The sequence below is a fragment of the Salvelinus alpinus genome, chromosome 24, assembly GCF_045679555.1.
Source record: "Salvelinus alpinus chromosome 24, SLU_Salpinus.1, whole genome shotgun sequence".
NCBI classification, from domain to species: Eukaryota; Metazoa; Chordata; class Actinopteri; order Salmoniformes; family Salmonidae; genus Salvelinus; species Salvelinus alpinus.
This window is the reverse complement of record NC_092109.1, coordinates 24,192,498-24,216,085: the sequence shown is the minus strand read 5'-3', so window position 1 is coordinate 24,216,085 and position 23,588 is coordinate 24,192,498. Positions and strand designations below refer to the sequence as shown.

Here is a 23,588-nt window from a genome sequence, read left to right as displayed (position 1 = left end):
ACTATGGGGGGAGTTGTGGGCATTAACTACGGGTGGGGGAGTTGTGGGCATTAACTATGGGGGGAGTTGTGGGCATTAACTACGGGTGGGGGAGTTGTGGACATTAACTACGGGTGGGGGAGTTCTGGGCATTAACTACGGGTGGGGGAGTTGTGGGCATTAACTACGGGGGGGAGTTGTGGACATTAACTACGGGGGGGGAGTTGTGGGCATTAACTACGGGGGGGAGTTGTGGACATTAACTACAGGGGGGGAGTTCTGGGCATTAACTACGGGTGGGGGAGTTGTGGGCATTAACTACGGGGGGGAGTTGTGGACATTAACTACGGGGGGGAGTTGTGGGCATTAACTACAGGGGGGGAGTTGTGGGCATTAACTACAGGGGGGGAGTTGTGGGCATTAACTACGGGGGGGAGTTGTGGACATTAACTACAGGGGGGGAGTTCTGGGCATTAACTACGGGTGGGGGAGTTGTGGGCATTAACTACGGGGGGGAGTTGTGGACATTAACTACAGGGGGGGAGTTGTGGGCATTAACTACAGGGGGGGAGTTGTGGGCATTAACTATGGGGGGAGTTGTGGGCATTAACTACGGGGGGGGGGAGTTGTGGGCATTAACTACGGGGGGGAGTTGTGGACATTAACTACAGGGGGGGAGTTGTGGGCATTAACTACAGGGGGGGAGTTGTGGGCATTAACTACGGGAAGGGGAGTTGTGGGCATTAACTATGGGGGGAGTTGTGGATATTAACTACAGGGGGGGAGTTGTGGACATTAACTACGGGAGGGGGGGGGGAGTTGTGGGCATTAACTACGGGAGGGGGAGTTGTGTTCATTAACTATGGGGGGGGGGGGGGGGTGAGTTGTGTGCATTAACTATGGGGGAGATGTGTTCATTAACTATGTGGGGGAGTTGTGTTCATTAACTATGTGGGGGAGTTGTGTTCATTAACTATGGGGGAGATGTGTTCATTAACTATGGGGGGGGGGGGGGGTGAGTTGTGTGCATTAACTATGGGGGAGATGTGTTCATGAACTATGTGGGGGAGTTGTGTTCATTAACTATGTGGGGGAGTTGTGTTCATTAACTATGGGGGAGATGTGTTCATTAACTATGGGGGGGGGGGGGGGGGGGGGTATGTGCATGTGTAAGTGCCATTTAGCAGACAGTCTTATCCAAGAAACCTACAGTCATTCATACATTTTACATATGTGTGGTTTCGGGAATCAAACCCATTACACTGGCGTTACAAGAGACATGCTCTACCAACTGAGCTACAAAGGACCACTGTGTGTGTGTGTGTGTGTGTGTGTGTGTGTGTGTGTGTGTGTGTGTGTGTGTGTGTGTGTGTGTGTGTGTGTGTGTGTGTGTGTGTGTGTGTGTGTGTGTGTGTGTGTGTGTGTGTGTGTGTGTTTATGTAAGTGTGAAACAGAAGGGACCCAGTGACCTCCCTAGAAGCTTCAGCGTACATTCAAGAATGGAGACGAGATCAAATCAGCACCCGGCGAGGAGGCACCCGGTTCCACAGCATCAGTGGCATCCATCAGCCCACACTCAGCCATCGTCCTCTGGGGCACACACAGTCTTGTCTCAGCCTGGACCGTCTTAAACCAGCCTGACAACCACACAAGGTGTCCTTCCCTGCCCATGACTAAACCACTTCTCCCTCAGACGGGAACAGTCAGGAACACACAGCTATATGCTGTGCTGATTCTATGGTTTCATGGTCGTGACGGGTTCCACCAGCACAGGCAGACGGCTCACCTTAGACCACCACAGCGAGCTCCCTCAACCCACCCTCCCCCTCGCTTTCGCTCCCTCTCTCTCTGTTTTAGCCACATCTGAAGCCTCTGTCGAACATCAAAACACCATTCTATGCCAATTCTCGCCTCCAGGAAACACGGAAATCCTGAAAGGCTCAAAGCTGTTTGTTCCCTTCAGCTATTTTCTGAGGACAAAAGATAACACAAAGCAAAGTGAATTGCACGCCTGCTACAGGCATTGTAGGAATGTGGTTAGTTTGACTGTTAAATACAGCGTAACAGAGGGAATAAAAGGCAGTGGTCTAATGAATATATGTTTTTCCATTGAAACTCATTAGTTCCACAACATTTCTGGAGTAGTCTACCTACTATACTGTATATATAATAACACCCAGACGTGTTACTCTGTGACCTGGAGGATAAGGGAAAGTGGGGAGACAGTTTCTATTGGTTTTGGACCATACTGACTGAATTACCATTATTTAGTAGAGATGCCAGCATTGCACATGCTCAGACTGTGTGTGTGTGTGTGTGTGTGTGTGTGTGTGTGTGTGTGTGTGTGTGTGTGTGTGTGTGTGTGTGTGTGTGTGTGTGTGTGTGTGTGTGTGTGTGTGTGTGTGTGTGTGTGTGTATACAGGCTGGCTGAGACTGTGGTGCAGTGTAACCTCCAGGCTCTCTCTTTTAGAACTCCTCCCCCTCTTACTGTACATCCCTAGAACTCCTCCCCCTCTTACTGTACATCCCTAGAACTCCTCCCCCTCTTACTGTACATCGCTAGAACTCCTCCCCCTCTTACTGTACATCCCTAGAACTCCTCCCCCTCTTACTGTACATCCAGGGTTTCCATATTACCATACCACCACAGTAGAACAGTCTTTTCCATATTACCATACCACCACAGTAGATCAATATTTTCCATATTACCATACCACCACAGTAGAACAGTCTTTTCCATATGACCATACCACCACAGTATACATTTATTTTCCATATTACCATACCACCACAGTAGAACAGTCTTTTCCATATGACCATACCACCACAGTATAATTTTTTTTCTCCATATTACCATACCACCACAGTATAAATGTATTTTCCATGTTACCATACCACCACAGTATACATTTATTTTCCATATGACCATACCACCACAGTAGAAATGTATTTTCCATATTACCACAGTAGAACAGTCTTTTCATACTACCACAGTAGAACAGTCTTTTTCATATTACCATACTAACCAGTAGAACAGTCTTTTCATATTACCATACTACCACAGTAGAACAGTCTATTTCATATTACCATACTACCACAGTACAACAGTCTTTTCCATATGACCATACCAACACAGTAGAAATTTATTTTCCATATTACCATATTACCACAGTAGAACAGTCTTTTCCATATGACCATACCACCACAGTAGAAATTTATTTTCCATATTACCATACTACCACAGTAGAAATGTATTTTCCATATTACCATACCACCACAGTAGAAATGTATTTTCCATATTACCATACCACCACAGTAGAACAGTCTTTTCCATATTACCATACTACCACAGTAGAAATGTATTTTCCATATTACCATACCACCACAGTAGAACTAACTCTTTTTCACACTCCCAACATCTAGTTATATTGTCAGGATTGTGAGAGTTAATATTGCTATCAAACAGTTATATTTTGTGTTCCAAGGTGAGAGTGAATTGTTACCTTGTTGCTCTGAAAAGGTTAAAAGCAAACAAAGACGTCTTTCCTATACACTGGAATTAATAGCATAGGACAAAAATGTAATCTCATGTGATGTATTGTGTGCTTGGTTACCTCTGACTTTCCTCATTTCCCACCTAACGGTGACTTGTTACCTTTGTGGCTGGCTGAATAGAGAAAACAGATTAAAAAAGGAGAAGAAAAAGAAAGAACGTGACTACCTCAATCTAATATTCACAATGGTCCTTCTCCTTGTGTGGGACTGGTTTGAACTTTTAATTGAGGTGATGTGGTGTCACTCTCAGTGATGTGATTCCTGTTCCATCATTAGGAGGATGTGACTGCATACAGAGAGGAATTCTGGGACAGCACACTACTGCCATGTCTGAGCTACCCATCCCAGAGTGCATTCTGTTCTGAAGGCACTCATGACCCCACAGAGATACGTGTCGAGGGGATGGGCAATATTTGGGAAGAAATCCCATTCTTGCCCAGAACCCTAAAGACAGGCATTAGCTGACTGATGGTTAGTGCAGTGATCTGTATGGGATGTTGTGAGGAGGAACAAGAGGAACTAGCTCCTGAGGGGATCTGTGTGGATGGGGTTGAGGGCAAGTGGTTGGAGTATGTGTGCAGAATAGTGTGAGTAACATATCTGATGGGGAGACATAGAATTAGAAAGTGGAATGGACATATTTGTGAAAGAGTTTAGATGAGTGTGGATGCATGTGTGTGTATTTGTGCGAGTGTGTGTTCGCGCACGTGCACACGCATGAGTGTCTGTACAAGAGATATGATAGTGTGTGCTTCCTGCTCTGCTCCTCTCCTCAGGAATCCTGGATTGTGAGCAAATGTTCTGCCTGATTACACAGTGCAGTTTCAGAGGTCCAGAGTGTTAGCACGCAACAGTCCTTGTGGCCTCTGCTCTTCTGCTCTCACTATGAGGCCAGAGGAGAGGAATCACTGGAGGGGACTTTCATCCAAGGCTACATATGGCCCTCCAGGCCCTCTGGGTTACTGGTTTCCAGTAATAGAACGAACATACTGCAGTTATTACATTTTTCAACGTAATCATACAGATATCTTGGCTCGGAAAGTGAGGTTGTGAGGTTGAATGAGGTTTTGATGTTATGATCCTGTCTTGTGGTGTCAGGCCATAAAGCTACATATTAAATCCCACGTCTGGACATTGACCAGGGCGCTACAGCAAGCCAGGCTGCTCTATGTTGGCTCGGCAAAGGTCTGACCACCACAAAAGTGGATTTAAATAGCCAGAGACATATGACTGGGGCCAGCGCATTAGTAAGCTAATGGATAAATAAACAGATTTAGTTTGGGTGGAAACATCTTGCTTTCCTTCTCTCCCTGATACAGTCAGAAAGTTTGGGGAAAATAAAGCACTAAAGCAAATAAAGCACACTTTCTTTCTCATGAAGTTAGAGAGGTTTCTGCCATACCATCTTATTAGCTGTGACTATATCAGCTCTCAGAGACTGTCAGAAAATTGAGCAGGCATCTGTGAGGGCTATTTCAAGGCAATGTTCCAATCCTCTTCTTTATAACTTATCTGTGCTGGTAGATGCCAACTTTCTCTATACAGAGCAAACCTCAGGACACTTTTCTCCGTGGTAGCGTGGTAACGGGTTGTGGTCGGCCTGTCGGTGCGGCTGGATTTTAGAGAACATTTTAGGTAGCCTGGTGGTTAAAAGTGTTGGGCTAGTAACCGAAAGGTCACTTGTTTGAATCCCTGAGCCGGCAAGGTGGAAAAATCTGCTGTTCTGCAAGGCAGCCCAACAACAACTGCTTCCAGGGCACTAAAAATGTCTATTAAGGCAGCCCCCCGCAGCTCTCTAACTCAGAGGGGTGGGGTCAAATGCAGAAGACACGTTTCGGTTGAATGAATTCAGTTGTGCAATGACTAGGTATCTCCTTGCCGTCTTGGTAGAGTGGTGTAAAAAAATGTTTGAATATTTAAACCAATTTCCTGCAATTCTACAAATTTCTCCAGGGAATTGAGAGAAATTGTTTCAGTTTTACAGCTAATTTCCTGCAATTTTACACATTTTGCAATAGAGATGAGAGAAAATGTTTCAGTTTTAAAGTGAATTTCCTGCAACTATAAGCATTTTGACATAGTTAATGCTGTGTTCTTTTGCTTAAACATAATAAACATAACAACATCAATACTACTAAATTCATTGTTTTGGGAATGTTCAATTCTCCCTGACAGCCTAGCATTGTTAGTTCTCAAAGCTTATATTATAAAATATATAAGACTTATATATTTTATACATACTTTATATCAGGTATAGTTGTTTAAGTTTACACTGAAAGCATTTTTCCATCCCGAAGATAAATTATTATTATTTTGTATTTGTTTTACACTGCTTGGGCGGGCCGCCTAAAAGGGCAGAAAAATCCCTGAACCTGTATTCTCCTTCAAGCTCTTTTGTAGGTAGGCTTTTCCCAACAATATCAGACTGTCATGAGCGGATGGATACAGTCAAGTTGATAGTGATGACGTGAACGGGAAGCCCAGACACGGTGACATTGTCCAGGCTTGACTTGAGATAAGATAAGGAGGAGTAGTTGGACAAAGAGCAACATGGAGACAGAACCACCCGCATGGCCTCCTTCTGTAATCAGCAGGGGAAATCTCCTACAAAACAGAACCACCCGCATGGCCTCCTTCTGTAATCAGCAGGGGAAATCTCCTACAAAACAGAACTACCCTCATGGCCTCCTTCTGTAATCAGCAGGGGAAATCTCCTACAAAACAGAACCACCCTCATGGCCTCCTTCTGTAATCAGCAGGGGAATCTCCTACAAAACAGAACCACCCTCATGGCCTCCTTCTGTAATCAGCAGGGGAATCTCCTACAAAACAGAACCACCCTCATGGCCTCCTTCTGTAATCAGCAGGGGAATCTCCTACAAAACAGAACCACCCGCATGGCCTCCTTCTGTAATCAGCAGGGGAAATCTCCTACAAAACAGAACCACCCGCATGGCCTCCTTCTGTAATCAGCAGGGGGAATCTCCTACAAAACAGAACCACCTGCATGGCCTCCTTCTGTAATCAGCAGGGGAATCTCCTACAAAACAGAACCACCCGCATGGCCTCCTTCTGTAATCAGCAGTGGAAATCTCCTACAAAACAGAACCACCCTCATGGCCTCCTTCTGTAATCAGCAGGGGAAATCTCCTACAAAACAGAACCACCCGCATGGCCTCCTTCTGTAATCAGCAGGGGAAATCTCCTACAAAACAGAACCACCCTCATGGCCTCCTTCTGTAATCAGCAGGGGAATCTCCTACAAAACAGAACCACCCGCATGGCCTCCTTCTGTAATCAGCAGTGGAAATCTCCTACAAAACAGAACCACCCTCATGGCCTCCTTCTGTAATCAGCAGGGGAATCTCCTACAAAACAGAACCACCCGCATGGCCTCCTTCTGTAATCAGCAGGGGAATCTCCTACAAAACAGAACCACCCTCATGGCCTCCTCCTGTAATCAGCAGGGGAAATCTCCTACAAAACAGAACCACCCTCATGGCCTCCTTCTGTAATCAGCAGGGGGAATCTCCTACAAAACAGGACTAACCTCATATCCACCCGCATGGCCTCCTTCTGTAATCAGCAGTGGAAATCTCCTACAAAACAGAACCACCCTCATGGCCTCCTTCTGTAATCAGCAGGGGAATCTCCTACAAAACAGAACCACCCGCATGGCCTCCTTCTGTAATCAGCAGGGGAATCTCCTACAAAACAGAACCACCCTCATGGCCTCCTCCTGTAATCAGCAGGGGAAATCTCCTACAAAACAGAACCACCCTCATGGCCTCCTTCTGTAATCAGCAGGGGGAATCTCCTACAAAACAGGACTAACCTCATATCCACCCGCATGGCCTCCTTCTGTAATCAGCAGGGGAAATCTCCTACAAAACAGAACCACCCGCATGGCCTCCTTCTGTAATCAGCAGGGGAAATCTCCTACAAAACAGGACTAACCTAATATCCACCTGGTGGGTGGGTGCTTATACATGTTCAATACTTGTCAAAAATACATATATATATATACACACTGAGTGTACAAAACCTTAAGGACACTTTTCTAATACTGAGTTGCATCCCCTTTTGCCATCAGAACAGCCTCAATTCTTCGGGGCATGGACTCTACAAGGTGTCGAAAGCATTCCACAGGGATGCTGGCCCATGCTGACACCAATGGGAGGCACAACAAACTGTTGAGTATGAAAAACCCAGCAGCATTGCAATTCTTGACACACTCAAACTGGTGCGCCTGGCACCTATAACCATACCCTGTTGAAAGGCATTTAAATATTTTGTCTTGCCCATTCACCCTTCAACATACACAAACCATGTCTCAATTGTCTCAATGTTTAAAAATCCCTCTTTAACCTGTCTAATTCCCTTCATCTTCACTAATTTAAGTGGATTTAACAGGTGACATCAATAAGGGATCATAGCGTTCACCTGCATTCACCTGGTCAGTCTATGTCATGGATAGAGAGTTCCTAATGTTTGGTATACTCAGTGTGTGTCCTATATTTGCCTTTATATTTGACCTCTATATGTTCCATATCAGATTGGCTCCCTCAGCCTGCACTGGTGTTGTACACCTCACACCTAACTGACATTGACATCCAGCCCACACAGGCAGTGCAGTCCCAGGGATACAGTCTATGGATCTCGTGGGGCCGCAGAGGATAGGTTACATGTGATGTCTCAACACTATTCTTTACATTCCCTAAATGCTCACCAATTACTCATTGAAATATATAGACTAAGTGATAAAACGATCCTCTGTAACCAGGTTTCCATCAAACCTTTTTATGCAAGTAAAGTACATGTGTCACGACTAGTCTGATGGAAACAACACATTTGGCGGTAAACTTGTTAAAATGTTGACAAAACAAAACACGCTAGACATGGTGGGATCTTTGTGTGTCTGTAAAACGAATTATGCGAGAAATGGTGGTGGGAATGCTTTTATGTGCAAATATTGTTATAATATAATATTGATATAATAACCATCATATCAAAGTAAACTTGGGAGTCACAACCTGGGATGATATAAATGATGATGAACTTCACAGGGTGGTGAAAGTGCACGGTGGTGATCTTGATGCTCCTTTACAATAAATATCCAGGGTCTTATTCTGGAGACATGACGATCGATGCCTGGCTTCCATTTGAGAAATAAAATGATGTAATTCATCCATAATAATCTCATCATGTAGACTATACCCGCACTGAATCTGCAAGCTGTTGTCTAGAGCGCAGGTGTCAATACCAGAGTGGGATCATTCACTATACAACGCAACTTTGTGACAAAACCATCAGCAGAGTTGAAAATTAGATTTTTTTTATTCGGTACATGGGATTTTAACTGCAATAGCTATTTTTATGTGCACTACGACATCACACACAGCGTTTTATCTGCAACAAGTCAATTTAATGGAAACCCATCTCTGGTGGGAAAATGTGCATATTGTGGATTTTAGAATATTTGCATGAAATACTGTCACCAATTGGATAGAAGCCTAGTTTGTGACATCATCTGTAACACAGAACTCTTTGGTTCTAACTTTACAGTACATTGACTTGTCAGCTTTGAATCTTACTTCCCATCAAAGAGTGATAGCAATATACTGTTGTTGTCGAGATGAAAAGCCTTTCTGACATTATTGCTTCTCAATCTGAATATTGTCATTCAGAGAAAAATAGTCCCATGGCCACTGCACCCGATCGGGCGCATTTCATGCTTTGTCAACTTCAGGATGGACTAACTCTGCACTGCGAAGCACTGCTCAGAGTTGACATTACAGAGCCTTAGGCAGGAAGCACTACTCAGAGTTGACATTACAGAGCCTTAGGCAGGAAGCACTACTCAGAGTTGACATTACAGAGCCTTAGACAGGAAGCACTACTCAGAGTTGACATTACAGAGCCTTAGACAGGAAGCACCACTCAGAGTTGACATTACAGAGCCTTAGGCAGGAAGCACTGCCCAGAGTTGACATTACAGAGCCTTAGGCAGGAAGCACTGCCCAGAGTTGACATTACAGAGCCTTAGGCAGGAAGCACCACTCAGAGTTGACATTACAGAGCCTTAGGCAGGAAGCACCACTCAGAGTTGACATTACAGAGCCTTAGGCAGGAAGCACCACTCCGAGTTGACATTACAGAGCCTTAGGCAGGAAGCACCACTCAGAGTTGACATTACAGAGCCTTAGGCAGGAAGCACCACTCAGAGTTGACATTACAGAGCCTTAGGCAGGAAGCACCACTCCGAGTTGACATTACAGAGCCTTAGGCAGGAAGCACTGCTCAGAGTTGACATTACAGAGCCTTAGGCAGGAAGCACTGCTCAGAGTTGATATTACAGAGCCTTAGGCAGGAAGCACTACTCAGAGTTGACATTACAGAGCCTTAGGCAGGAAGCACTACTCAGAGTTGACATTACAGAGCCTTAGGCAGGAAGCACCACTCAGAGTTGACATTACAGAGCCTTAGGCAGGAAGCAGTGCCCAGAGTTGACATTACAGAGCCTTAGGCAGGAAGCAGTGCTAAGGTTGAGAAGATTAACCTGAGAGACCTCATTAAGGAGACCCTGCCTCAGGTAAACATACTTATGCGTGCGCAGATACACACACATGCACGCACACACAAACACATACACACACATGCACACACACACACACACACACACACATGCACACACACACACACACACACAAACACATACACACAAACTCAATTTAATGACCACACCATTCTATTATGGCAAGTCATTTCAGGTGGGATCACATCGCTATCCGCCCGCTACATTCCACTTACATGTACCTTGACATGAACACATTCGACATGATACTGTAAATATGGAAAAGGTTTTTTCAGCTCATAACCTTTACTGACAGACAACAGACAAGCACCAGAGTCCCTTTACATGAACTCAAATATATATATATGTTGTATCAGGTGCATCAGCCTCATGTGGTCTTGTATCTTTCACTATAATCTCTAGCAGAACTCTTGTTTGAAGAGTTTTTTAAACCCGCTGATCCACCGGCAAATCACTCGCTCATTTCACTCACACACTCATCTTAAATCAACCGTACATCAATACCATGGGCCAATTAATAACGCTATGAGGGCGGGGAAATTGCTTGCTTAAGTGTGTCCGACTGCATGGCATGCAGGACCTCCTGATGAATCAATTACGTGGACTGGGGCCGTCTATAGACCAAGGGTGTTCATGCTACACTGCGGTTTGATTAATTCAATAAGATACAGCAGCACTTTGCACCTGGAGGTGAGACAAAGAGCAGGTTCACGCTGAAGTAAGAGGCTAGGGCCCAACCCTTCTGGAATGAATGGGATCACTGTAGGCTCCAGGCAGGTCAGAGAAGGTGTTATGACCCAACAGGTTATCAGAGAGAGAGAGAGGTTGGGTTATAGTGCAGGGGGTGAAAGGGTAAAGGACAAACTAAAGGATATGTAATCAAAGCAGAGGACCTTTACCATTCACTTTGTGCCCTGACACCCCTGGCTGCCTGCAACACCACTAAAGGTAAAACATCACAGGACCATCACAGTAATGCATCACAGGACCATCACAGTAATGCATCACAGGACCATCACAGTAATGCATCACAGGACCATCACAGTAATGCATCACAGGACCATCACAGTAATGCATCACAGGACCATCACAGTAATGAATCACAGGACCATCACAGTAATGCATCACAGGACCATCACAGTAATGCATCACAGGACCATCACAGTAATGCATCACAGGACCATCACAGTAATGCATCACAGGACCACCAGAAATAATCAAGGCCCTAGTCCTTTACTCCATTTTGAGATTGATTGATCTTTGCTTATTTTTAAGCTTGAAGTTGTATTAGTTGTATGTAGAGCTCGTGGCTGGGGTGTGTGGGGTCCTTGGTGATGCTGCAGGCCTTCCTCAGGCACCGTTTCGGGTTGATGAATGCTGTTGGATGGAACATTTTGCCACAATAAAGCTGTGGGGAGGGTCACTTCTAAACCAATGTACAGTATTTCCCGACATGTACAGGACGCACCTGTGTGTTTACTCTGCTGTGTGTTTGCACTCACAAGGCTGTGCTTCCTATCCAGTGAGGGCCCAGTGTTGGGCTGGAAGCTAAGATGAGCTCTAATCCAGTATTAGCCTGCTTGGCCTGCACTTCTCTCAGCTTCTGCACGTTTTCCTCCAGTAATGTATTCAGCAGGCAGCGGTGGTGGCACTCTGCTATCCATCTCTTCCCCCCCCTCCCTCCCCCCCTCCTCCCTCTCTTCTCTCTGGGTGATGAATAACACCTATCTTAGCACAGCGTCTAATTATTCTCCATTAATCAGAGAGGAATGGGAGCTGTCGCACACCACAGCCTCCACCGCTACCAGCCCACCCCAACCCAGCCTCCACCGCTACCAGCCCAGCCCAACCCAGCCTCCACCGCTACCAGCCCACCCCAACCCAGCCTCCACCGCTACCAGCCCACCCCAACCCAGCCTCACTGCCGCTGCATGAGCTTGCTTTCAAACCCACCCACCCATCACCCAAGCTATCCTGCCAGCCATCCAGTTCCTTAGACAACTTGGCAGCTAGGCAGGCAGGAAACTAATGTGCTGCTGGTGTCACCATGGCAACGGGCAGAGTGACGGACAGCAGGGATGCATAGAGAAAGGTGGCAGGAAGGAGGAAGGTGGCAGGAAGGTGGCAGGAAGGAGGAAGGTGGCAGGATGGAGGAAGGTGGCAGGAAGGAGGAAGGTGGCAGGATGGAGGAAGGTGGCAGGATGGAGGAAGGAAGGTGGCAGGAAGGAAGGAAGGTGGCAGGAAGGAAGGAAGGAAGGAAGGAAGGAAGGAAGGAAGGAAGGAAGGAAGGAAGGAAGGAAGGAAGGAAGGAAGGAAGGAAGGATGGAGGAAGGTAGCAGGAAGGAGGAATGTGGCAGGAAGGGGGAAGGTGGCAGGATGGAAGAAGGTGGCAGGAAGGAGGAAGGTGGAAGGTGGCTGGATAGAGGAAGGTGCCAGGATGGAGGAAGGATGGAGGGAGGAAGTAAGGAGGAAGGTGGCAGGATGGAGGAAGGTGGCAGGAAGGAGGAAGGTGGAAGGATGGAGGAAGGTGCCAGGATGGAGGAAGGATGAAGGGAGGAAGTAAGGAGGAAGGTGGCAGGATGGAGGAAGGTGGCAGGAAGGAAGAAGGTGGCAGGATGGAGGAAGGTGGCAGGATGGAGGAAGGAAGGAGGAAGGTGGAAGGAAGGTGGAAGGAAGGAGGAAGGAAGGAAGGGGGAAGGTGGCAGGATGGAGGAAGGTGGCAGGATGGAGGAAGGAAGGAGGAAGGTGGCAGGATGGAGGAAGGTGGCAGGATGGAGGAAGGAAGGAGAAAGGTGGCAGGATGGAGGAAGGTGGAAGGATGGAGGAAGGAAGGAGGAAGGTGGCAGGATGGAGGAAGGAAGGAGGAAGGTGGCAGGATGGAGGAAGGTGGCAGGATGGAGGAAGGAAGGTGGCAGGAAGGAGGAAGGTGGCAGGATGGAGGAAGGAAGGAGAAAGGTGGCAGGATGGAGGAAGGTGGCAGGATGGAGGAAGGAAGGAGAAAGGTGGCAGGATGGAGGAAGGTGGCAGGATGGAGGAAGGATGGAGGAAGGTGGCAGGATGGAGGAAGGTGGCAGGATGGAGGAAGGTAGCAGGATGGAGGAAGGTGGCAGGATGGAGGAAGGTGGCAGGATGGAGGAAGGTGGCAGGATGGAGGAAGGAAGGAGGAAGGTAGCAGGATGGAGGAAGGTGGCAGGATGGAGGAAGGTGGCAGGATGGAGGAAGGTAGCAGGATGGAGGAAGGTGGCAGGATGGAGGAAGGTGGCAGGATGGAGGAAGGTGGCAGGATGGAGGAAGGAAGGAGAAAGGTGGCAGGATGGAGGAAGGTGGCAGGATGGAGGAAGGATGGAGGAAGGTGGCAGGATGGAGGAAGGAAGGAGGAAGGTGGCAGGATGGAGGAAGGTGGCAGGATGGAGGAAGGTAGCAGGATGGAGGAAGGTGGCAGGATGGAGGAAGGTGGCAGGATGGAGGAAGGTGGCAGGATGGAGGAAGGAAGGAGAAAGGTGGCAGGATGGAGGAAGGTGGCAGGATGGAGGAAGGATGGATGAAGGTGGCAGGATGGAGGAAGGAAGGAGGATGGAGGAAGGTGGCAGGATGGAGGAAGGTGGCAGGATGGAGGAAGGTAGCAGGATGGAGGAAGGTGGCAGGATGGAGGAAGGTGGCAGGATGGAAGGAAGGTGGCAGGATGGAGGAAGGTGGCAGGATGGAGGAAGGTGGCAGGATGGAGGAAGGTGGCAGGATGGAGGAAGGTAGCAGGATGGAGGAAGGTGGCAGGATGGAGGAAGGTAGCAGGATGGAGGAAGGTGGCAGGATGGAGGAAGGTAGCAGGATGGAGGAAGGTAGCAGGATGGAGGAAGGTGGCAGGATGGAGGAAGGTGGCAGGATGGAGGAAGGTGGCAGGATGGAGGAAGGAAGGAGGAAGGTGGCAGGAAGGAGGAAGGAGGCAGGATGGAGGAAGGAAGGAGGAAGGTGGCAGGATGGAGGAAGGAGGCAGGATGGAGGAAGGTGGCAGGAAGGAGGAAGGAGGCAGGATGGTGGCAGGTGGCAGGATGGATGGTTACGGCTCAGAGTTGTGCTCTGCTGCTCCATCCGTATGTTGTGGGGATTGCAGTGTATGTGAGTGATGGGGGATACAGGGGGTCTGAGTACTTACTCTGCCAGCTCCTCAAGACTCCGGTACACGTCATCCTCATTCAGAGCAGTGTCCTCCGAAGGAAAAGGCCTACAACACACACACACAATGGGAGAAAGAGACAAAGAGTTAGCCGGTGGACAGGCCTTACAGTTAGATGTGGTAACAGCAGGGGATGAGTGTCTATCAGTCAGGTGTTAATCTCAATCCATCACTGTGTGTGTGTGTGTGTGTGTGTGTGTGTGTGTGTGTGTGTGTGTGTGTGTGTGTGTGTGTGTGTGTGTGTGTGTGTGTGTGTGTGTGTGTGTGTGTGTGTGTGTGTGTGTGTGTGTGTGTGTGTGTGTGTGTGTGTGTGTGTGTGTGTGTGTGTGTGTGTGTGTGCGTGCGCGGTAGGACACCATGAGGTCCTGTACTGTATGTCCTGCTGACGCCCACTCCCCACAGAGCAGCCTGCTGGCTCGATTGAGGAAACATACAGACCCCCATCTCACAGCTGATTACATCAACGCAGGGCAACAGAGGTAACAATAGAGATGGAGAGGAAGGGGGTAAAGTGTGTGAGTGGGCTCAGGAGAAAGAGAGAGAGAGTGTGTGTGTGTGAGTGGGCTCAGGAGAAAGAGAGAGAGAGAGAGAGTGTGTGTGTGTGTGTGAGTGGGCTCAGGAGAAAGAGAGAGAGAGAGAGTGTGTGTGTGTGTGTGAGTGGGCTCAGGAGAAAGAGAGAGAGAGAGAGTGTGTGTGTGTGAGTGGGCTCAGGAGAAAGAGAGAGAGTGTGTGTGTGTGTGCACCTGGGGCTCAGTCTGAGTGGGTGGGAGTTAATCAGATGGATGCACTGACTGAACCCTGACAGTCACAGCTGCATCTCTCAGTACTGTAAGTTACATCTCTCTCACTTCTCCACAAGCAAGATATTTGCTCAACCCTAATAATTCACCTGGATGCATCCACTGTAATTATCAACACAGACAATCGGCAGTGCATTCTGTTTAGTGGTTATTTCGTTGTGGCGATAGCAGCATTAGTCCAGGCACTAAGTAAACACCTGTTGGCCGTTTTCAATTATCCTAGCTGCAATATGACACTTTTCAATAACAGGTTTTCATTCAATTCAAGACATCTACCCTTTAGTCTGACGCCTCTTATCTAACTTAATCTGTGATTTACAGTTAATCGAATCATTCTGTCACTTGGACTCACAGCTATGGAACCCCAGGAGGGAGCTTAACTCAATCAGGCAATTCAATAACCTGATTCCAAGACCTTATAACTTCCAAGTGGCACAAAATCATATCTCCTGTATCTATGTTTAACTGAATACACTGAATTCAATGCACAGTAGCGAATTGTTTACAAAAATATCACTCAGGATACGTTTTTACTTGTGTGTTTTCTAGCGTGTGTTTCTGTGTGTGACACCAGCAATTAGTGTCAGTGTAGTGAGAGCAGTGTGTGTGCGTGTGTGTGTGGTCACCATGAGGGACTAGTGTGTCATGCTAACATCAGGTTAAGGAACACAACGCATCACAGAGCTCTGCTGGCTTACTCACTCTCTCTTGTCCTGCCTCTTTCTTTTCACTCATTTCTCTCTGTCACTCTCTCACTTTCAGAATCTTCCTCTCTCTCCCTCTTTCTCAACCGCTCTCTCTCTCACCCTCCCTCTTCCTGTTTCAGGGCTCAGAGCCAATCAGGCTGTAGAGAGTATAGGTGTTTATTTCCTGACTACCATTGAATGCCTATAAACTATTTCAGTGTGCAGCACCCATTGACTCATCCTGTCAATTAGCTCGGTCTGCGATTAAGTGAAAGTGCTTGTTCGATACACAGAGCCATTCCTGTGGTAAAGGTAATCAATGTCAGACGTGTGGAGGACAGAGCAGCTGTATGCCCAGCCCCATTGAACCGCTATCGCAAATAACTGTGAGGACGTAACTATGCGGTTGTTTGGTGTGACCGTTGCCGCATTGAGTAGTGCAGTAACATCCAGCAGGTCCCAATGGCCCATAGCAGAGATCAATAGCTATGTGGAGCTGAGGCAGAAAATTCCATCAGGGCCCATTCTGTGCTTGTCCACCCACCAACTCTGATAAACGTCCCTCTGAGTTTCTCTTCATTTAGTCTTGCATGTCTGACTCATTCCCATTCCAACGCTTTTGGCTTGGGGATGTTGGGGAGTGGGTGTAACAGTGAATGAATGTGTTCATGTGTACATTATGCGATACTATAAACTGGGTAGTTCGAGCCCTGAATACTGATTGGCTGAAAGCCGTGGTATACGAGACCGTGTACCACAGATATGACAAAACATGTATTGTTACTGCTCTAATTACGTTGGTAACCAGTTTATAATAGCAATAAGGGACATCGGGGGGTTGTGGTATATGGTCAATATACCACGGTTGAGGGCTGTATCCAGGCACTCCGCGTTGTGTCGTGCTTATACCACACCCCCTCGGGCCTTATTGCTTAATTCTATGTGTAATGTGAGTCATCTCTGTCCTGTTGGTATGCAAGTGTGCAACTTTACACCACATACACAAATAGAGTATTAATGAGGGGTGTGCATCATGGGTGTATGCATGTATAATGTGTACATTATGTGTGGGATGTGTAATGTATGTGAGTGACTATCGAGTCTTATATCGCACACTGTCGTGAGCGGGAATGAGCATTCCTAATGCCCCAGGCCGGGATGAAGGAGAGAGGGAGGAGGAGATGAGGGGAAGAGAGAGAGCATCTTTCCTGACACTTCTCCGCCTGCAGTCTCTCTCCTGCTGGGTTTCAGCCTCTGTCTGCCACTCTCCTTCTCACTGTGGAGCTCTGCTCTCACGCACATTATAGCACTCTGACCCACTGAGAACAAGGCACACACACACACACACACACACACACACACACACACACACACACACACACACACACACACACACACACACACACACACACACACACACACACACACACACACACACACACACACACACACACACACACACACACACACACACACACACACACACAGACTAATGGAGTAATGGCTTGTGGTATCAGGGGGAAATCAAGAGAACACGAAGTGTGAGTAGGTCTACTGCGAGCTAAGAGGTGGCTTTTGGTTAGCTGAGGACAGATATCATGAGAAGAAAGGAGGCAGGAGCATTTCACTGTCAGGAGAGAGGAGGGTGAGAGATCCTGCTATGAGTTGTATAACGCCAGAAGAGCTCACAGTCCATAGATGAGGAGCAGGATGTCATGACAGAAGGCCTTTATTCTTAACCTCTATTCCCTTTTTGATTGATTGATACCATTTTCATGGGTTTCTCAAGGAGACAGGGCTTGGACTGTGAGTGTTCCAGAAGTGTGGAGCGTGTCTGGGTGTGCAGGCAGGAGTGGCGAGGCTTCCAGTAAAGCTGGGGCTCAGGAAAGACACAGTGACAGAGACACACAGGCCTGACTTTTGGCTCTTTGATGCCAATAGGCATCACAGTGCCAATCAATGGGCTTCAACAGCAAGTCAATGAACACGCCTCCAAAACAATGATCGCCAGATCAAACACACAGGGAGGAACAGAAAGAGGGAGGAACAGAAAGAGGGAGGAACAGAAAGAGGGAGGAACAGAAAGAGGGAGGAACAGAAAGAGGGAGGAACAGAAAGAGGGAGGAACAGAAAGAGGGAGGAACAGAAAGAGGGAGGAACAGAAAGAGGGAGGAACAGAAAGAGGGAGAAACAGAAAGAGGGAGGAACAGAAAGAGGGAGGAACAGAAAGAGGGAGGAACAGAAAGAGGGAGGAACAGAAAGAGGGAGGAACAGAAAGAGGGAGGAACAGAAAGAGGGAGAAACAGAAAGAGGGAGGAACAGAAAGAGGGAGGAACAGAAAGAGGGAGGAACAGAAAGAGGGAGAAACAGAAAGAGGGAGGAACAGAAAGAGGGAGGAACAGAAAGAGGGAGGAACAGAAAGAGGGAGGAACAGAAAGAGGGAGGAACAGAAAGAGGGAGGAACAGAAAGAGGGAGGAACAGAAAGAGGGAGGAACAGAAAGAGGGAGAAACAGAAAGAGGGAGGAACAGAAAGAGGGAGGAACAGAAAGAGGGAGGAACGGGGGGGGGGATTTAACTGCTGAGTGTCTCTGGGGTGAGAGAGGGACAGGTCTGTGTCTGGTGACACTGAAGAGGACTGACAGGTCTCTGTAATGTTACAGGGGCAGAGGGGCCTCCGTTACCTTTACCCCAGGCAGTAGGGGAAGGACACGGGGGGGTTAAGAAAGTGTGGTGGGTGTTTAACAACTGACATGACCTTTACTGTCTGTCTGACCCCGCTGGATGGACATATTAACATCATGTGCCCTAGATCATGCCCTCACCATGCGTTGGTCATGTGCCACTTAGCAAGCTTCCTATTTCGGCGTTAGAGGGAGTCAGTGATATTGTGGATGATTGAAAGAGATATCACTTCATGATCTGACTGCAAATGGTTCATGTACACCAGTGTGTTATAGATGAAATGACACGTTCTAAACAACAACAAAAAGCTCCTCCTAACTAACTGTGCAGAGGCTTTTCAACTCACTGTGGTGGGGCTCTGGAGGCTAAAGAGAAGAAACAGACCGCCATTTAGTTTTCTCATTCACCACACTATAGACCAGACAGAGGAAACAGACCCTAGGAGATGGGACCTCAGTGATTTAGCCACCTCTCAGGGTGTGTAGTGTTTATTAATAGGCCAGTCTCTGTGTTTCCTGGGATGGCACCAGGCCTAATGGGTGCGCTCCATCAACTCATTACCCTGCCGGTCAAGATAAAACACCTTGATTTATTTGTGGAGCCAGCTCGCAGCCCCCTCACAGCCAACAGCGTGATCAGACTGAGCAAATAAAGAGAAATCAGAAAGTGGTTTCCCAGCGGCCAATAAACCAGACTCAATGGCATCCTTTGATGTGACGCCGAGAAACAGAGGTAGAGCTTAGTGATGCGTTTAGTCATGTGATCTGAGCTATCTGACCCTGGACTTGTTTTTACATGTGATCATTCTTCCAGACCTGGTAACCAACAGAGACAGTGGTATTGACAGGAGTAGGCCTAGATCACATCTACTACCAGAACAAGAAAACACTGTCTGGTTGAGACATTCCTCTTCCTCAAACGGACAGTGAAGGGTAGTGGGAGGAGAGGAGACATACCTCATGCCTTTGATCTGCACAATGCTGTGATGGGAGATCCTGGACAGGGCTGAGATCACCTGGAACACACAGCAGAGAGACAGCGGTCAATGACAGGGTCAGAGTCAATCAACACAGTCTACAACAGTCATCCATACAATCTACAACACAGTCATCAACACAGTCGTCAACACAGTCTACAACACGGTCAACATCTCATCACTCAGTCATTACGACAGGCCCGTCTGCTCTGCCTTAATGTGGTTCATTCATGTTAAACTTCATGTGTTTACGAGCGAGGAGAGCGATGTCGTGTTTCTTAGCAACATCGTCGTACGCAGCCACACACGGGATTGTGTGTGAGCATAATGCAGGCCGCCATCTTAATGATGACATCCAGGGACATGTGGTGCCAAATGCCCCCGCACAGTCACAGACGTATTCCACTTTACTCAGATCAGACCCCCCCCCCCCCCCCATATCTCCTCTCCCACCCCATTCCCTCTTTCTCCTCACCCCCTCCTCTTCCTCTCAGTCAGAACCTCGCTTCCCCTCTCCCTCCTTCCCTCTATCTATCTCGTGCTTGCTCTGCCTCCCTCTCTCCCCTGTGGTGAAACCTGCGTGGTGTAACAAGGTTAAATGCGAGCATGATTTAATGCTGGTTGTGAGTCACATGTGAGTGGGCTTATGGGTGGCGATTTGGGGGGCTTACAGATGGCGTGCTGGAGACTCCTCCAATGCTAATACAGGGATATGATGGAGCCCGTCCCCTCCTAACTGCCAAAACGATGCCCCCATGCCTCATTACGCACCTCTGGATGTGTTTATGCTTCCATCACCATGGTGCCAGCTGTTCCCCACCCACTCTCTCTATTCCCCACTCTCTCTCTCTCTCTATCCCCCACCCTCTCTCTCTCTATTCCCCCCTCTCTCTCTCTCTATCTCTATCCCCCACCCTCTCTCTCTCTATTCCCCCCTCTCTCTCTCTATTCCCACTCTCTCTCTCTCTATCCCCCACCCTCTCTCTCTCTATTCCCCCCTCTCTCTCTCTATCTCTATCCCCCACCCTCTCTCTCTCTATTCCCCCCTCTCTCTCTCTATTCCCACTCTCTCTCTCTCTATTCCCAACTCTCTCTCTCTCTATTCCCCACCCTCTCTCTCTCTATTCCCCACTCTCTCTCTCTCTATTCCCCACTCTCTCTCTCTCTATTCCCCACTCTCTCTCTCTCTATTCCCCACTCTCTCTCTCTCTATTCCCCACCCTCTCTCTCTCTATTCCCCACTCTATCTCTCTCTATTCCCCACCCACCCTCTCTCTCTCTATTCCCCACTCTCTCTCTCTCTATTCCCCACTCTCTCTCTCTCTATTCCCCACCACCTCTCCCACTCTCTCTCTCTCTATTCCCCACACTCTCTCTCTCTATTCCCCACTCTCTCTCTCTCTATTCCCCACCGACTCTCTCACTCTCTCTCTCTCTATTCCCCACTCTCTCTCTCTCTATTCCCCACCGACTCTCTCACTCTCTCTCTCTCTATTCCCCACTCTCTCTCTCTCTATTCCCCACTCTCTCTCCCTCTCTCTCTCTCTCATTCCCCACTCTCTCTCTCTCTATTCCCCACTCTCTCTCTCTATTCCCCACTCTCTCTCTCTCTCTGTTCCCCACTCTCTCTCTCTCTATTCCCCACCCTCTCTCTCTCTCTATCCCCCACTCTCTCACTCTCTCTCTCTCTATTCCCCACTCTCTCACTCTCTCTCTCTCTATTCCCCACTCTCTCTCTCTCTCTCGATTCCCCACCCTCTCTCTCTCTCTCTATTCCCCACCCTCTCTCTCTCTATTCCCCACCCTCTCTCTCTCTATTCCCCACCCTCTCTCTCTCTCTCGATTCCCCACCCTCTCTCTCTCTATTCCCCACCCTCTCTCTCTCTATTCCCCACCCTCTCTCTCTCTCTATTCCCCACCCTCTGTCTCTCTCTCTATTCCCCACCCTCTGTCTCTCTCTCCATTCCCCACCCTCTCTCTCTCTATTCCCCACCCTCTGTCTCTCTCTCTCTATTTCTCTCCCCCTCTCTCTCTCTCTATTCCCCTCCCCCTCTCTCTCTATTCCCCTCCCTCTCTCTCAGCAGGTGTGCTGTTTATACAAGAGCACCTTTCCTCCACTCTAAACTGTATAATTAATAGGAGTCTAGGGTGAAAGTGTGTAACTTCAATGGGAGCCTAGAGTAGGAGTCTAGGGTGAAGGTGTGTAACTTCAATGGGAGCCTAGAGTAGGAGTCTAGGGTACTTTAAAAGCAGGTGGAGCTCAGGCTAAGAGCTAGTGTGAAGAGGGTTAGGACAGAGATTCAGTCTGAGGAGCATGGAGTGGCTCAACCACTCAGAGGAATGAGTACCTGACCGATATCCTTCTGTATAGCTCAAGTTGCTGTCATGGCAGCCATACACCACGGTGATGAGTGGTGGCTGTGGCTGCTCCGTTGTGCTTCAGAGTACATGAATATCTCTCAGCCTTTTTAAAACCATCTCTAGGGGTTGTGTGTCAGTGTGGCCAGTCTGAATGCTGCAGCTTGCTGCCTGTAACATAGGTTATACCCTTTTACTCCGACGCTTACCATGGCCTCATCATAACGGACTTAGACTGAGACTGGAAATACACATGAAAATAGCCGCTGTGGAGAACAGTGAATGAGATTTGGTTATGCCCTTAATGAAGAGTGCTTTGTCATTCAAGCAACATCCATTGTGCCATTGGTTGGCACGCTGCCCACCTAAGCTAGCTACAGGGCTGGGGTGTGCCCATGTGCTGCCCTGATGCATGCCCTCACCCACTGGCAGAGGGGAGAAATTATGAGGCTGGAACGGAGCATTACTCTGCCTTTCAGTGCCACGTCTCTCCTCTCCATACATCACCGGGTAATATTGGGTTATGGGCATGAATATGAATTAAGCCTCAGTTTGGTGACACCAACACAGCGAAGTGAGCTACGTGTAAGAATCAGATTCATATTTAGCTCATGTCTTTACATCTGACGTTGTGTATTTTATGCTTTATCCCCCCACACCCGCAATTCTGTCTGTCACTACCGCTGTGACCCTTTCATCCTTCTATCCAACCTCTGCCCTGCCTCTCTCTTTCTCCCTCTCCTCTCTGTCTAACACCCTCTCTTCCTCTCCCTCCCTCTACCACCCCACTCCCTCCTATCCTGCAGTCCAGTCAAAGGCTCTCTCACTGTGTGTTTCCACATGATTGATTTCTGTCTCGTCTCAGTCAGAACCCCAGGGAGCCCCAACTTTGAGCGGAACAGACCAGAAAATAAAGCTACTCACCCAGAGTCTGCAAAATATGAAAAGGAATCCTCAGGATGGAGTGGCAATAACGCTCTCTCTTCCCATCCTACCTCAGCCCCTCAGCTTTACCCCTAGCCCCTCAGCTTTACCCCTAGCCCCTCAGCCTTACCCCTAGCCCCTCAGCTTTACCCCTAGCCCCTCAGTCTTACCCCTAGCCCCTCAGTCTTACCCCTAGCCCCTCAGTCTTACCCCTAGCCCCTCAGCTTTACCCCTAGCCCCTCAGTCTTACCCCTAGCCCCTCAGCTTTACCCCTAGCCCCTCAGCCGTACCCCTAGCCCCTCAGCCTTACCCCTAGCCCCTCAGCCTTACCCCTAGCCCCTCAGTCTTACCCCTAGCCCCTCAGCCTTACCCCTAGCCCCTCAGCCTTACCCCTAGCCCCTCAGCCTTACCCCTAGCCCCTCAGCCTTACCCCTAGCCCCTCAGTCTTACCCCTAGCCCCTCAGCTTTACCCCTAGCCCCTCAGCTTTACCCCTAGCCCCTCAGCTTTACCCCTAGCCCCTCAGCTTTACCCCTAGCCCCTCAGTCTTACCCCCAGCCCCTCAGTCTTACCCCTAGCCACTCAGTCTTACCCCTAGCCCCTCAGTCTTACCCCTAGCCCCTCAGGCTTACCCCTAGCCCCTCAGTCTTACCCCTAGCCCCTCAGTCTTACCCCTAGCCCCTCAGACTTATCCCTAGCCCCTCAGCCTTACCCCCAGCCCCTCAGTCTTACCCCTAGCCCCTCAGGCTTACCCCTAGCCCCTCAGGCTTACCCCTAGCCCCTCAGCCTTACCCCTAGCCCCTCAGCTTTACCCCTAGCCCCTCAGTCTTACCCCTAGCCCCTCAGCTTTACCCCTAGCCACT

The 23,588-nt window shown here is 48.5% G+C and overlaps 1 protein-coding gene across 15 annotated transcripts in view; it reads right to left on the bottom strand.

Moving 5' to 3' along the window:
* Window positions 1-23,588, bottom strand: part of LOC139552369 (guanine nucleotide exchange factor VAV2-like) — a 240,608-nt gene that overhangs the window by 35,630 nt on the left and 181,390 nt on the right. For all 15 annotated transcript variants that reach the window (XM_071364042.1, XM_071364044.1, XM_071364053.1 and 12 more), the window contains exons 3-4: window positions 19,426-19,484; window positions 14,280-14,348 (exon numbers count right to left, since the gene is read on the bottom strand). In XM_071364042.1, coding sequence (XP_071220143.1) covers window positions 14,280-14,348; window positions 19,426-19,484 — 128 coding nt within the window. The remainder of the gene's footprint in view (window positions 1-14,279; window positions 14,349-19,425; window positions 19,485-23,588) is intronic.